This window comes from Molothrus aeneus, chromosome 19 (genome assembly GCF_037042795.1).
Source record: "Molothrus aeneus isolate 106 chromosome 19, BPBGC_Maene_1.0, whole genome shotgun sequence".
Classification (NCBI taxonomy): Eukaryota; Metazoa; Chordata; class Aves; order Passeriformes; family Icteridae; genus Molothrus; species Molothrus aeneus.
Genome location: NC_089664.1, coordinates 7,559,557 through 7,573,635, shown reverse-complemented (window position 1 = coordinate 7,573,635; position 14,079 = coordinate 7,559,557). Strand labels below are relative to the sequence as shown.

Here is a 14,079-nt window from a genome sequence, read left to right as displayed (position 1 = left end):
ATAGACATTTCACTGAAGTGTCAAGTAGATGGATAATATATTCTAATTAGGGACTGACTGATACCCTGCAACTCAGAGACCTTTGGAAATCAGCTCCAAAATGCTCACTGTTTTTGTAATGTGTGTTGGTTTTGCATTTGTTTAATGCCTTCAAAATATATTTTCTGCAGGGAGCTATTTATTGAGCTTTGTTTTCCTGAATAGCCCAAAATTTTCACTATAAAATTGCTTATTGCCTGTTTTAAGGACCTTTGAAATTTGTGTGTAAACCTCATGAAGTTTGCTGTGGACTGTTAAAAGTATGGATTGGTTATTGTTATAGTATTGTGTTTACTGCCTGTTGCACATTATGTGATTTGAGCCACAAGCAGTAGTGACCTCAGGTTTTGTAGGGCAATTTTTGTTGTTTTTTTTTTTAATTTGTTTTGTTATAGTTTCCAAAAATGTTGCACTCAGAGTGGAGAAAACAAGCCAGATTTGTAGTCTTTGTAAATTGGCGTTGATTTATTTGCCATCAGGCCTCAGATGCCATTTCTCCCTAGAAGATCTGGCCCTATATATATATATATATTTTGCACACAGTATATTCCAAACTAGTGCTGAAGTTCCTGGCATAGCACTACAAACATTGTTCAGCTTTGCCTTCTGCAAGTCTCAAGGGATAAATTGATTTCTCAGCACCTGTGTGACCTTAGCCAGTGGTTCATTCTAATTTGGCAGAGCAAACACTGGGAGTGGCAAAAATGGCTTGCAGTTACTTGAGTCTTGTATTTTCTACATCTGTCAGCAGGATGACATCTTCCTGAAACCAGGCTAATTAAGGAATTTTAAATAATCTGCTCTATTTTCTTGTGTAATTGGAATGGCCCATTCCCTCCCACAGAAGTCCTGGAGATAGATTTCCCTGAAATACTTGGAGAACCTTTGGACCCCACCCTGACAGAGCACCAGATTTATATGGGAGCTGAGAATGATTGCCAGCTAATGCAATATTAAAAATATCTCCTTTATTTCAGCACAAAGATGGCTCCCAGATTTCCTGAGGAATCACAAAGTTATTTGGAGGGGTGGGATAGAACAGCAAGGACTTGTGTGGTCAGGCAGCTGCCAGGTAAATTAGGGAGAGTTCAGAAAATTCAGATGTGAGCCTGGGAAGTGGATTAGATTTCAAATACTGCATCAGACAAGAACTGAGTGAGGCTGCAGCTCTCCGTCGGTATTTCACAGATCCGTAAATGTTTTTTTAAAGATGCTCAATCCAACACTTAGCTGGCTATAACAAGGACTTAAGGGAGCAAAAAGCTCTTTTTTCTTTTTTCTTTCTTTTGCTCTGTTGCTTCATTAGCTCTGGGAACGCTGGTTCCATTACTGTGAGTTTTCCTGTATAATTTAAGAAAATAATGAAAGCATGCATATTTTCCTCAGTATTCTTGGCATTAAATCTGTCTTTAGATTTGTTTAGCTCCTTTTTTTTATATATATACACACAGTGTGCGCTGGTATCCTTTTGAATATTTCAAAACTGTAGAAATTGTTTTGGGTTGTTTTTATTTGAGATGGAAGTTGGTTTGTTTTTATTTTTAAGATTGAAATATGAAAAAAAATCATTGCTACAATGTGTAAGTTCCCATTGCTGTGTGGCAGTGGAATCAGTGCATGCATTTCACAAAAATATCAGTGCTCCATGTTTGCTTTCTTCTCTCACAAGCATCCATGAGAAATAATGTGCTGTGGGAAGATCAGAATGAGGTAATTTCTGTGTAAACAGCACTGAGATTTAGTATGAATTTTGGGGGTTTTTTTTCTCTTCCAGGATCAATAACTGTTTCATGTTTTTGTTCAATAGGGATGGATTTTGGAAGGCTTCCCTGAAAACCAGGAGCAGGCATGGATGCTGCAATCATCTGGCATTTTTCCTAGGCATGTTGGTAAGCAGCACAAGGTTTGTGTGTGATTGCATCCAGCAGGAAAGACTGGAAGGGTTTGTCTCAACAAATCCTCAATAAATTCAATACCAATGCTGGAGACAGTCACCAGAGAGCACGATATTTCAGTAGGGTTGAAAGTCTGAGGTAACCTGGGAGATTTTAAGCCCTGTCTTTCACAGCCTTTTCTCCTTCCATGTCAGAGCTCTGTGAATTCCAGACCCTACACCAAGAGGGTTTGAGCAGCTAAAAGTGGCTTTGCTCCTGACTTCCATCTCTAAAAATCAGCTTTTATCCTCAGACTAAACCAGTTCCTCATGTGCTAAACACAAATTTATGCTTCTGTTGAATTAGGGAATGTAAACTTCACCAAGTGAAGTGGAAACATGATGATTTTAAGCTTGACTTTTCAGAGTGGGGCTGGATTCTGGCTGGTTTGGGGTGGAATGTTTTACAGACCTTGACAGCTGCCCTTGCCATACAGGAGAAGCCACTTGTCCTAAATTATAGTTAAAGCACCTACTTAGAATATAAAAAATTACTACAATTGTGTGGAATGCAGTGTGAAATGATAAATTCAGAGCTTGCCAGTGAACAGAATTTATCCAACTTGATGAATTGTCACTTTGGATTTGATTTGGATGATATTCAACTGTAAATGAAGAACTCAGAATCACTGCAGTAGAGTTAGGCAAAAATGTTTAATGTCTAGTACTTGCATGTATTTTTAATATACCTAATAACATCTGAAGTTGAGTTTTGCTCACAATTATATCTGTGCCACCAAGACCTGAATGAGAATCTTACAACTCAGTCTGTCTAGTTAATCAAAAAGAAGATTGAGAGGAGATGAGATTTACTCTGTGTGAGTACCTTAATAGGGAGAAAAGTGCCTGAAAAAGCCATTTAATACAAAGAAGAAAGTCATAAAAAGAACTTGTTTGAAACCTGTAATCAAATGCACTGAAAATAGTAATTAAATTACAGTGTTTAACTGCAAGGATGATTAGCCAAAAACAACCCAGGGAGCTGACAGGTTCTTCCTCTTTTGATGCTTTCTAATCAAGTTGGAACACTTTTTTATATATTAAAATAATCAGTTTCACTGGTCTCACCACCAAAGAACCTGGGTGAAAAGTTATGTTTGTGTATAGAAGAGAATCAGTCTCGAGTGTTCAGTGGGAACTTCTGTCTGAGGCTCCAGAGACAATGCTTTATTGCTGCTGGTGATGTTTTTTGGATAATGGGGACAGTTAGTGCCCATGGGTACTGGATTCATGGATATTTTATCCCACTGTATTGTTTAGTAGGTGAAGCAAAATTCTGATTAAAAGTGGAGTAAAATATTTGCAGGGAGAATGCTGGGAAAGGAAATATGCTCAAGATAAATTCAGCCACCTTTAATATTAGGACACATCTGAACACTTACAGGGAATAAAGCAAATTATTAACAAGAGCTACACTTTTAAATTTTTTCTCCTTTTTCCCTTTGTGTTGCCTAGTTATGCTCTATGCCCCAGACACTGTGCTGATTGAGAGGAGTGGTGGGAAAAGGCTTGATCCCCTCACACAAGGTGCAGTATTGTTTGTTCCTCACCTCCCCTGCACACTGCAGTGTTTCTTGGTCTCAGAAACGTTGTAGTACTACTGATGGGGTTAAAATTTAAATGGGATCCCTTTAAGAACTAGTAGGAATTTGTAATTATAAATTTCAGCTGTTTGGAAATGGTATTTGTTGACATTGCTTTATTTTCAGTGCCAATAAAATACAGGGAAATAAAAAGCTCAGGATTGAGCCTGCAAACAGTGGACTATGGCAATACAGAATATTTAAAGGTTAGATCTGTCCATATGAGTTTATAATTTTCCTGTGCATATCTGCTAGGTCCTGCTTTGTTTCTGAGGAGCAGGGATGCTTTTAGGGTAAATAAAATCATTTCCATTAGGTTAAATAAAACCATTTCTATTAAATAAAATAAACTGTCAAATCAACTCAGCTCTGTATTGTCTGTTGAGTTTTATCATCAATCATCCATCACGAGATAAAATCCTGCAATTGCTCAATAAAAAAATCAGGTTGGATGTTCTGAGGAGTGGAATTAAGAGGGACATTCTTAATTACAGATCTGTTAATTCATGCTCTTAGCTCCTAACCATGTTTCCTGCAGAGGTTTTCCACACAACCTTTGACTGGCCAAGTGACCCCCTGGTGCAGGAGAGGTTGGTGAAACCAGAAGATCTCTCTGAGCAGGAGGTGTCCAAGAAGCTGCTGGAATATCACAGAAACTTCCCTGAGATTTTCCACATCTACCAGAAAGTTCTGAAATCCATCAATGCAGACCAGCCCTCGGTGGATGTTCTCTCACAGGGTAAATTTGTGTTCTGTGGCAGGTGGAGCGGGTCCTGTTTGAGGGCTGGTTCCTGGCTCTTGGAGTCACTTTTGTAGGATTAGGCAACACAGATGGCTCCCAGCTGAGTTGTGCTCTCTCCAGAGCAGCGTTTTGGCTGTTTCTGGTAATGATTTTACTGGAGTAAGTGCAGATAACTGGAAATGCTCAGCTCACAGCCCTACCAAGGAAGAGCTGAGTCAGTGGAGCAAATGTCACCATCATTTCTGTGAGTGTCTCTTCTAAAAGGGAGCCCTGTGGCTCAATTGTTCATCTCCCAGAGGGCCAGTACCTTCCAAAGTCTGAGAACAACAAGGAGGAGTAGTTCAAAGCTGGGAACATTTCACTGTTTAAAAGCTGTTTGTGCTGGGAGCTTTCCTGTTCTTGTTTGCCTTTGCTTGACTGTAATGCAATCTGACTTTTAATGTTGATCCTTCTAGAAGAGAATAAGGAAACTGCCAGAAAGACCAATTGATGTACTTTGTAGCTGTCAGTCTGCAGATGATCTCTTATATCCCAGTAATTTTGCATCTCAAAAAGGTCTTTTTTTTTAATAACAAGTGCTGCACTTTTAAGATAAACAAGTAGGAAGTTTATATTCTGAATTTCCACATTAATTACCTCTAAATTACTTAATTAAATTTAAAAGTTCATATCATCATTCATAAAGAATTCATGCCTTGAATTGTAAATAAAAATGTGAGTGCCTGAATATTAATTATTATTAATTAATAATGTAGTGAGATAAATTGAAAACTGGAATGAAAAAATCCTCTCTAGATCTTTTTTCTGCAGTGCATCAAGCAGCCAGATTTTTTTTAAAGAATAATTAGATGTGGAGACTGTCTAGGGGATCATTACTCCTAATTAACTTGGTTATTTACTGCAAATTAAGCATCATTTGTAAGCAGGGTGCTTTGCCTGTAATGTTTGTGCTTTTCAATACACTGGGTTGTGGAAAATGTTCAGAATAAATGGAGCACTGCTTGGGTAGCTGATACTCAGGGTTTAGGAAGCCATGCAGCAAACACTATTTTCTAGTAGGATTTTCCAGGTTTTTTGTTTAGATTTTTATTGCCCCAGCTAAAATTAAAAAAAAAAAAAAAAAGAGCGCTCTCATAAAAATGAGCAGTATTGTGGTTGTTTCACACAATTATAAAATGCTGTGAACTGAATGCAGCTGGTGCTGCCCTGATGTGGGAATGAGACCCAGTGCAGGACCCCAGCACTGCAGGAAGGGATGGGTACAATCCCATGGGGCTGCAGTTTTAATTTCTCCATATTTTAGGGCTGCTATGTAGAAATTGGAGTTTGCTGGAGGTGTTTCTTTATCAGAAAATATTTTCTAATCATACCAAAGCATCTAAGGAAGGGTTCCCTGAAAAATTGTTGGTACAGAGCAATGCATTGGCAATGGCTCCTAAAATCCTGATCCTCAAGATGTTCCCCACCAATCCTTTTGTGCTTTTTAATTTAGCTTATGACTCATACAAACAGTCATGTTTAAGCTTGTCCTATTCCTCAGACTAAAATTCTTTTTTTATTGCAAGGACTCTTTAGAGAGTCTCTTATTGGAACTGAAGATCTCACAAAAACTGAGAGGCTGCAGCTGATCTGGGCTCACCTTTAGGTGCACCCACTGCAATCCCAGGGGAATCAGAGCTGTGCAGATGTGTCCTTGCTGCTTTGGTCATGGCCAACCAGAAAGTTTAACTTTGGCATTTGACTGATCCCTGGAAAAGCCAAAAGATGTCACAAGTATGGCTTGGGCTGCTCCCTTCTCTGGCATTCTCAACCATCAAATGGCCATGGCTATGTCCAAATACAATCCCAATTTTGTCCTCACTGCCAGTGCTGTGACATCTTTTGGCTTCTTGGTCATCTCTCAGGTTCTCTTTTGGGAATGTAACCAAGTCCAGGCCTCTATAATGTGGCAGTGCTGATGATGCTTCACATGTCCCCTGGTCTTTGCAAACCTGCAGGTTGACCTGAAGGTGCTATTTCCTGCTTGAAGCAAAATTTAGGAGGATTGTGTCCAGCAAATGGGTGGAATCAGGCAGAGAAGCTCAAATATTCTTTACAAGTTACACAAAAAGGATGGGTAAAAGAATAAAACATCCACCCTCAGTTCTGTGTTGTCAAGGCTGAGCAGTGTCATGACACACTGTGCTACAAGTCTATAATATTGTAATTAGGAGTCTTAATCACACACAGCTGGATAAATGTCATTAATTTAACATCCCGAGTTTTTACACTTAAATATTTGTTCAGAAACTGCAGAAAGTATTAAATGTAATTACAGCCCTCTATAATTTGCATGGTAAAATTGTAGCTATCAAGCAAAAATTACTTCTGCTAAAAACAACATGGTAAGAGAGCAATTATTAATTGAATCTGCTCTTTAAAATGGTTTGACAGGCACTGATGAAAGACAGAGGAGTGTAATGATAGTGAGATTTCTAAAATGCCTCTCAAAGTAAATTGCTGACAGGACACTTTTATATCAGTGTCCTGATTTTGGGTGCAGAGTCTGGATGTTCCAGTGACAAAATAAACCATGATCAACATTCTATTAAGAGAAGAGAGCAGTTAATGAATGATTACATTTTTTAAAGAAATGGGTTAATCTTTTGCCTTTAAGAGAGTAGTTAATCAATGATCATATTTCTTTTTTTAATAGAAATGAGTTAATTGTTTGCCTTTCTCCCCTGCTGCAGTTCTTGCCTTTGTCCAAACCCGGCACCGATCTGCTGCCCCCTTCACGCCCCGGATTCTCTTCCTTGGCCCCCCAGGCAGTGGGAAGAGCCTGCAGGCAGCACTAATAGCTCAGAAATACGATGTTGTCAACAGTAAGTTCTCAGTAAACGTGCACTTTGCTCAATTCCCCCTTTCTCTCTTTTTGATCTTTCATCTTTTGCTGTCTGTCTGTCTTACCTGCTTATAAAATGTCTCTCTTTGTCCGTTGCTGTGGATGTCATTTCTTTTGAGAGAACTGAAAAGTATCTGAATGAAGAAGTGTAAACCAAGTATATATTCTGTGACAAACCAGCTCTAAGGCTTTTTTAGTCATCATTTCATCATTTTTATACCTTTTACATCTGTATTTTTCTATTGTTAGACTCCTGCAGTGCTCTGAATTCTTCTGTGGATCAGTGGATCATGAGTAATGATTTCAGTTTCAGCTCTCTGACCAAAATTGGGGCACTTTTAAAATAGAATTCACTCTGAACTTTAGTGAGGTCTCAGGCTCTGCACAGCTCCAGTAATGTGTGAGAAAATGAAGGAATTAGTTAAAAGTGCATCATCTTTCTTCTGTCAAGGAAGACCAAAAAATTCTGCATGAGACTTGTTCATGATTAACATTTAAATGTTAAAAAGTTCTGTGTATATAAAAGTGCAGCTTGGTGAGGATCAGTGCAGTATTTTCCATGTTCTGTAGTGTCTTCTAACAGTGGAGTGGCCATAAATTATTTTAAACAAATGTCTGGTAACTGTAAAATTTGCTGATTAGTCACATCATGTTAGTTAAGCAAAAGGCAGTTTTAATAGAATATTTCTGCTGTCAATTATTCTGCCATTGCTGTATTTTAAAATATCATGTGAAAAATGAAATATTTGTAGATTTTTTCAAAGCTGTATTTTTATTAATTGTGTAATTGTCTTAAAGAAAACAAAACATGCTTTAATATATTAAAATAATTTTGTTCTTGTCCTTTTGAATTTTTTCAACTTTTTTTCTAAAACTGCAGGTTTCATAGTGTTCCATCTAGGTCAAAATTTGCATTTTTTTTCTAAAGTAACTACAATATGAGAGAGTTGCAGCTCTTTTTATTAAAAATCATTACCAGTGCTTTACCCATATGTTGAATTTTGTTTTAAGTGTTCTATAACCCAAATATTAGAAGAATTAAGTATTTAATACAGAGTTGGAATACCATAATTTTTCAGAATAATATTCAGCATACACTTAATTTCTATTAGGCCATTGGGCTTGAAGCTCAGACTCAAAAATTTAAATCTATATTTCAATAGTCTCATGAATTGGATTGAATTTAGGTGTGTACTCATTAGGTGTCTTAGACTGGGGTCTGTGCACTGAGTTTCTGTTGTGTTTTTTACCCTATTTATTTTTAATATGAATTTGCTTCTCCAGGACAACTGGTGACTGTTCAAATTGTCACTTAAACATTGAATTTTATCAGCTTTGTCCCAGGAGCAGTAATGGGGGGGTTCTCACTCCTGTTGGCCTGGCAGTGTCATTAACAGCAATAAACTGATTAAAGGGCTCCATCTTCTCCCATCAAAGGCAGGGCCTGTCAGTGCTATTGATTCCAGGAAAAAAGGAATCAATTTAGGATTATTAATTGAATAATCTCCAGGGGGACCTATAGCTAATATTTTTTACCAAATTGGAGTTGTAACCAGGATTTCTGCTGTGGTGTGACCTCTCCATGTCTTGGTTCCCTCCCTCACCTGGGCAGCCAATGCCCTCCAAAGCCAAACCAGGAATATTTAATGTACAACTGTCCTGGCTCAAACCTGAAATCTGCATCTCCTGGTGTTCTGTGTGTGTTTGAAGTCAATGATAATACTGCAATAGCACAGGTTTTTTTAAATGTAATCCTTACATGATCATTAAATGATCCAGGGAGGCCCTTCCTGAACTGAGCATTATGCTGCACCTCCAGCAGAGTGGTTCAGATGCTGTTCAGCAGCTGGAACTTTATTCAGTAATTACAAGTTTATAAAAAGTGCAAGCCACTAGCAATCCCTTGAGTTGTTATTTCAGAAATATATTTGATTAATATCATTCTCTCCATTTTTAATATGTTCTTTGCCAAATACATTCTTTTTTTTTTTTTTCATTCCATATCCTCACTCTCCTTGCTTTTCACTCTACTTGGCCAAAAAAACCCCAACAAAACCCTAACAACAAACTCAGAAAACATACAACTTTTATTTTATTCAGTGACCTTATTCCAGTATGCAGCTTCTGGGTTCTTTTCTTTGCTTTGCTTTGTTGCCTCCTTTTTAAAATTTAACCTTGTGTCTTTTTTGTTCTTCCTTCCTGTTAGTTTGCTGTGGGCAACTGCTAAAGGAAGCTGTTGCAGACAACACAAAACTTGGAGAACTCGTTAAGCCTTACATTGACAGTGGATGCCCAGGTAGGGCACATTGTTGTCTCATTACACTGTAGCTACAAATTTGTAGCCAAAACCAAATCGTGAGTGAATTTTTGTTGGTCAGATTCTAATCAGAGTAGCCTGGAAGTCAATTAATTCCATTTATTCCATGGGCTTTGTAGGACTCTGTTACAGAAGTTTGATTTCTAAGGGGATTTTTATATCCTCAGAGCAAATATTCACTGTTCGTGCAAAATTCAGATTTCTTGTGCACATTCTGAAATCTGAATTCCATGTTTTAATCTCTAATTAAATCTAAATCAGTTCAAACTGTTTTTAAAGCACACTATTGTGTCAAACTGCTTTCAAAGCACAATAATACGTTTTATTTTATATTTGGATGTTGACTTTTAGAATACTACCATAGTTTCCTCTGCTTTCATGGAAATATTTTAAACATAAAGCTTCTTTGTACTTCATTTCTATCAGCATTTTTGGTTGTGGGAGGGGACTGCCATGACAAATGTTGGGTATACTTTGCTTTTGGAAGGTTCTGCAGGGATTTCATATAAATCAAAAACACTGTGAGCTCCTGAGGGCAGCAGCTTAAACCTGCTACAGTTGATGTGCTTGTCTGTGTGTGGTGGGTGCTGGAAATCAGAGAATATCTGGAATTAAAGAGGAGCAGTCATGTTGCAGGAGGGTGGGAGAATGTTTATTTTGCCAAATTGCAATGGCCTGGGAGAGGAACTTTCAGTGCTGTTTCTGGCAACAGCCCAGATGGTTTCCAGTGGTACAAACACCAGGAGACAATTGTGCTGAAATGGGGAAATCTCAGTTAAACTTCAGTATTAATGGAATTTTGAGCAAAGTCCCCCAGAGCAAAGAGAAATCTTTGTTGTCCTTTATTTTTAGCGAAGAAATGTATTTGGTAAGGTGAAAAGCTTGAAAATCTCCTTTGTTTTTTGCACAATAGCTTAATTCTGAGGCTGAATTAGACAGCTCTGAAACACCAGCCTTTAAAATTAACTGAGCTTAAATCAAGGTTCCCTTGCTAGCAAACCCAGAGATTCAGGACTTTTCCAGAAGATCTTTGGCAGCCTGCAGCTTTGGGGGTGCCATCCCTCTGTCAGGCACTTTATCAAGCTACAGGATAAAGGATTTTAACTCTGACCTCCATCTGCAGTGCATGGATTGCATTTATCCCTAATTCAGTCACCAGCTCAGAGCACTCACAGCAGCCCCACACTGCTGGGAGCTGCTCTGGGGCCATGGGCAGGGACAGCAGGAATCTCTGCAGCCTCACAGGGGAAATCTGGGTCCTCTGGAATGGGCACAGAGATCTAGGAGAGGATTTTCTGGGTTTGAGATACCCAGAATGGGCATTGAACTCAAAGGCAGGAGATCTCAGAGTGTGGTGTGCAGGGGTTCTGGGGTCTCCAGGTGTGCCAATAATTCCTTCCTGTGTGATCTGGTTTGACCTGAATGTGGTCAAACACATTTGAGTTTTGAGTTCAGTTTAACTCCCACATAGAAATCCTTTTAAGCTCTAGCCCTGACTTGCATGGTATCCATTAATTTCAGAATCTGGTGTGCATGCTGTAATTTCACTGTCTGCTCATCTCTGTGGAGAGGAGGATTGTAAATACCTCACTCTCTAAATTTCAATTATGGCTGAGATGGGAGTTTGGATGATCTGTTTATTCCAAGATTGTTCCTTTAAGAGCTTCCTTTACTAAAATGTTCTTTGTGTGTTTTATAAACTTCATCTTAACCATTAAAGTTCCTTAAAGGAGATGCATTCCCAGTGGAGTAAAATAATTGCACAGACCATAATTTTTAGCCAGTCCTAAAAATATGCACATCCTTAGTCCAAGGGAGCTGCTTTCATTTCAGGAAAATGAAATTGAAGTTGTAATTCCTTTCTTCCTCCAAATTAGAAATTATTTCAGATTTAGATTAATTTTTTTAATACAGCATGCACAGATAAAGCTGTACAATACTTCTGAATATTAATAGGGATCATAACAATATTTCTGTGCATTATGTTAAAAATTCTCCCTTAGATTTGCTGATATGCACATATATATTTTATTTGGTGGGACACAGCACAAAATTAAGGGCTGAATAAAGATAAATATCATCCAGCAAAACCAGAAATAATAAGTTCTGTCATTTTGCTAATCCTCCTCTCCCAGGGATAACAAAGAATGAATTTACATTAGTAAACACTAACAAGAATTCATTACTGCCCTCACAAGAGGCTTGGAGAAAATGGAATAACACAGGGTACTGAAGAGGAAAGGTGGGCAAAGAATCTTTGCATCTTTGCTCTCTTGCTGCAGCCCAGGTTAAAACAGGGGGGAAATTCTCCTGCTATGATTGACTATTGATAGTTTCCAGAAAAATCTCACTTGCAAAAACTCAGTGTAGCCAATAGTGGTGGTGGAAGTGGTGGAAGTGAAAAAGCAAATAGAACTTCAGCCTTTCCATTGCATTTCTGGTTGTTGAGAGGCTTAGCTGTTCCTGTGGGTGGGGAGCCCTGCAAGTGACATTCCACAGAGCAGGGGAACAAAAGGCAGACCAGGAAAAATGCTGTTCTCAAATCATTGCTTGTCAAAACGAGAGCCAGTGCCATAAAATCTTGAGGACATGCCTCATATATTCTTAAAATGCTGCCCCAGGGGACTGATCTCAGCGTGTTTCCCTTCTTGTGGACAGCACTGATTGCATACAATTAGTGATTTAAAATGTGCCAGCAGGGCGTGGTGTGGTGCTGCAAGGAGGCTCAAAGCCCTGCCTGCTCAGAGCTGACTCATTTTTGAGTTTTTGAGGCTGCCCACTGCCTGTTCTGCCCCAGTTCTGCTTGGCTAACCCAGATTCTTCATGACTTTAGGATCCATCCACATTCTTTGTGTTCTTTTTCCTGTACTGCTGCTTCATGTTGACGCCATGCATTTCCAGGAACTGCCCAGATAATTCTGTTATTCACCCCAAAAGGCAACCCAGTATTCCCATTGTCAGTATTTTCTGATGTTTGCTGACCTGCTTTTTGTCAAAATCCTCAGTTTTGTATATGGTGATTTATTTTACCTAATGAAGGCAGCATAGGTATTTTTGAGCCCATTAATTTTTTAATTCCCAGGACATCCTAGTCTACAATAGGTGCACACTAGATATTGAAAAATGCATTTTTGGTGATAAGTTCAGTAACCTGACAGCTTTCTGCCTGTCATAAACACAGAGCTGTGCTTTGGACAGCCAGTCTGAAATGCAGAGATTGCTCCTTTAGGAAGTTGTGGTCTCACTGAGTACTGGGTAGCTATTATTCACTATACTCTGGGCAGAAAATCACCAACATTGGAGTCTAAGACCAATCTTCTGGCCCCTAACTCAAGTTAGATTAACTCTTGATCAATAATCCTAAATTCAGCACTCACCATTTGCTTGGGCAGCCTGGGAAGAAGTGGAGTAAGAGGTGAGTGCAGTGGCCAGAACCCTCCCACAGGCAGCAAGACAAGTGCCATAAATTAATTTATTTGGTTTGATTCCTTCTGAAATGTTCTGAGGAAGCAGTTCCATAGACTTGGCCCTCCCCTGGACAGATGAGACCTGGAGGAAACCTTCAAACAGAATTCCTGTCCTCAGGTTGCTCCAGTTCTGAGGAGGCCTGGACACGTCTCACTGAAAACATGGACAAAAATTAATTAAAAGTTCCATCTGCATGATCTTTGATCACCATCTTAAAGATGTCTGTCAGAATTTGATACCCAGGGAGAACAACAAAAAAAATGCAGAAAGTATTTTTGATTTCCCCACCTAAATGTCCCTGGTGTTTGCATGGTATTAATGGAGGGACAAGCAGAAGCATTTTGGGGGTATCACAAAGATAGGGGAGGTCATCAGTCAGTTGGAATCTGCATGTCACTCTGTCCAGTTTTTGTGGTGAAATAGCATGGAGTGATCACTGCTAATTAATATATCTGTTTGTGAGGCTGGAATAAATAGAGCCAAGAAAAGTGAGATGACAGGAAAGCAGAATGAAGGGAAAAAACCACTCCCAAACCAGTAAGATTCTGCTTTTCAGCTGGGAGAACTGCTATTAGTTTGGGTGATTGGGTTTTCTCCCACCAAAATGAAGATTCAGGAGGTAAGAGAACTGATTCAGGGAACACACATAACATTGCACTGTTTGCAGCCTGTTAGAGTTGAACACACACAATCTGTGTTGGTTTTTTCCTCTCCCTTTTTCTATTTTTTTTTTAAGTTGTAATATATGAAGCTGTCCCCAGTGGCAGTCTGCACGTAGGGGGTAAAATCTGGAATTCCCTAATTTCTCCTGTTTTTTAATAAAAACTATTACTTGTACAAATACAGATCTCCCCTTATTTTAAATTGCAGTGGTTTTAAAGGGGTGCTTTTTGGTGCAGCCTCTGAAAGTTGGGGGTCCCCTGGTGATTGTGATCACAGTCTCACTGAAAACACTTTGCTCTGTTGAGGGTGGGTTTGTTTTTTGGTTGTTTGGTTTTTTGTTGTTTTTTTTTTTTTATATTTTCACATCAAATTAATATTCTCATCACTGAGCCTGAAACACAGATTTGACAATAGAGCAGCTCCTCTTTGTTAAAAACTCGCCGAGACTTC

General features: G+C 38.8%; 1 protein-coding gene across 4 annotated transcripts in view; it reads left to right on the top strand.

The window, feature by feature from the left end:
- AK8 (adenylate kinase 8) overlaps positions 1-14,079 on the top strand; it is a 64,823-nt gene that overhangs the window by 16,137 nt on the left and 34,607 nt on the right. For all 4 annotated transcript variants that reach the window (XM_066563038.1, XM_066563037.1, XM_066563039.1 and 1 more), the window contains 5 exons: positions 1,847-1,928; positions 3,428-3,499; positions 4,094-4,294; positions 7,030-7,161; positions 9,388-9,477. In XM_066563038.1, the coding sequence (XP_066419135.1) occupies positions 1,847-1,928; positions 3,428-3,499; positions 4,094-4,294; positions 7,030-7,161; positions 9,388-9,477 (577 nt within the window). The remainder of the gene's footprint in view (positions 1-1,846; positions 1,929-3,427; positions 3,500-4,093; positions 4,295-7,029; positions 7,162-9,387; positions 9,478-14,079) is intronic.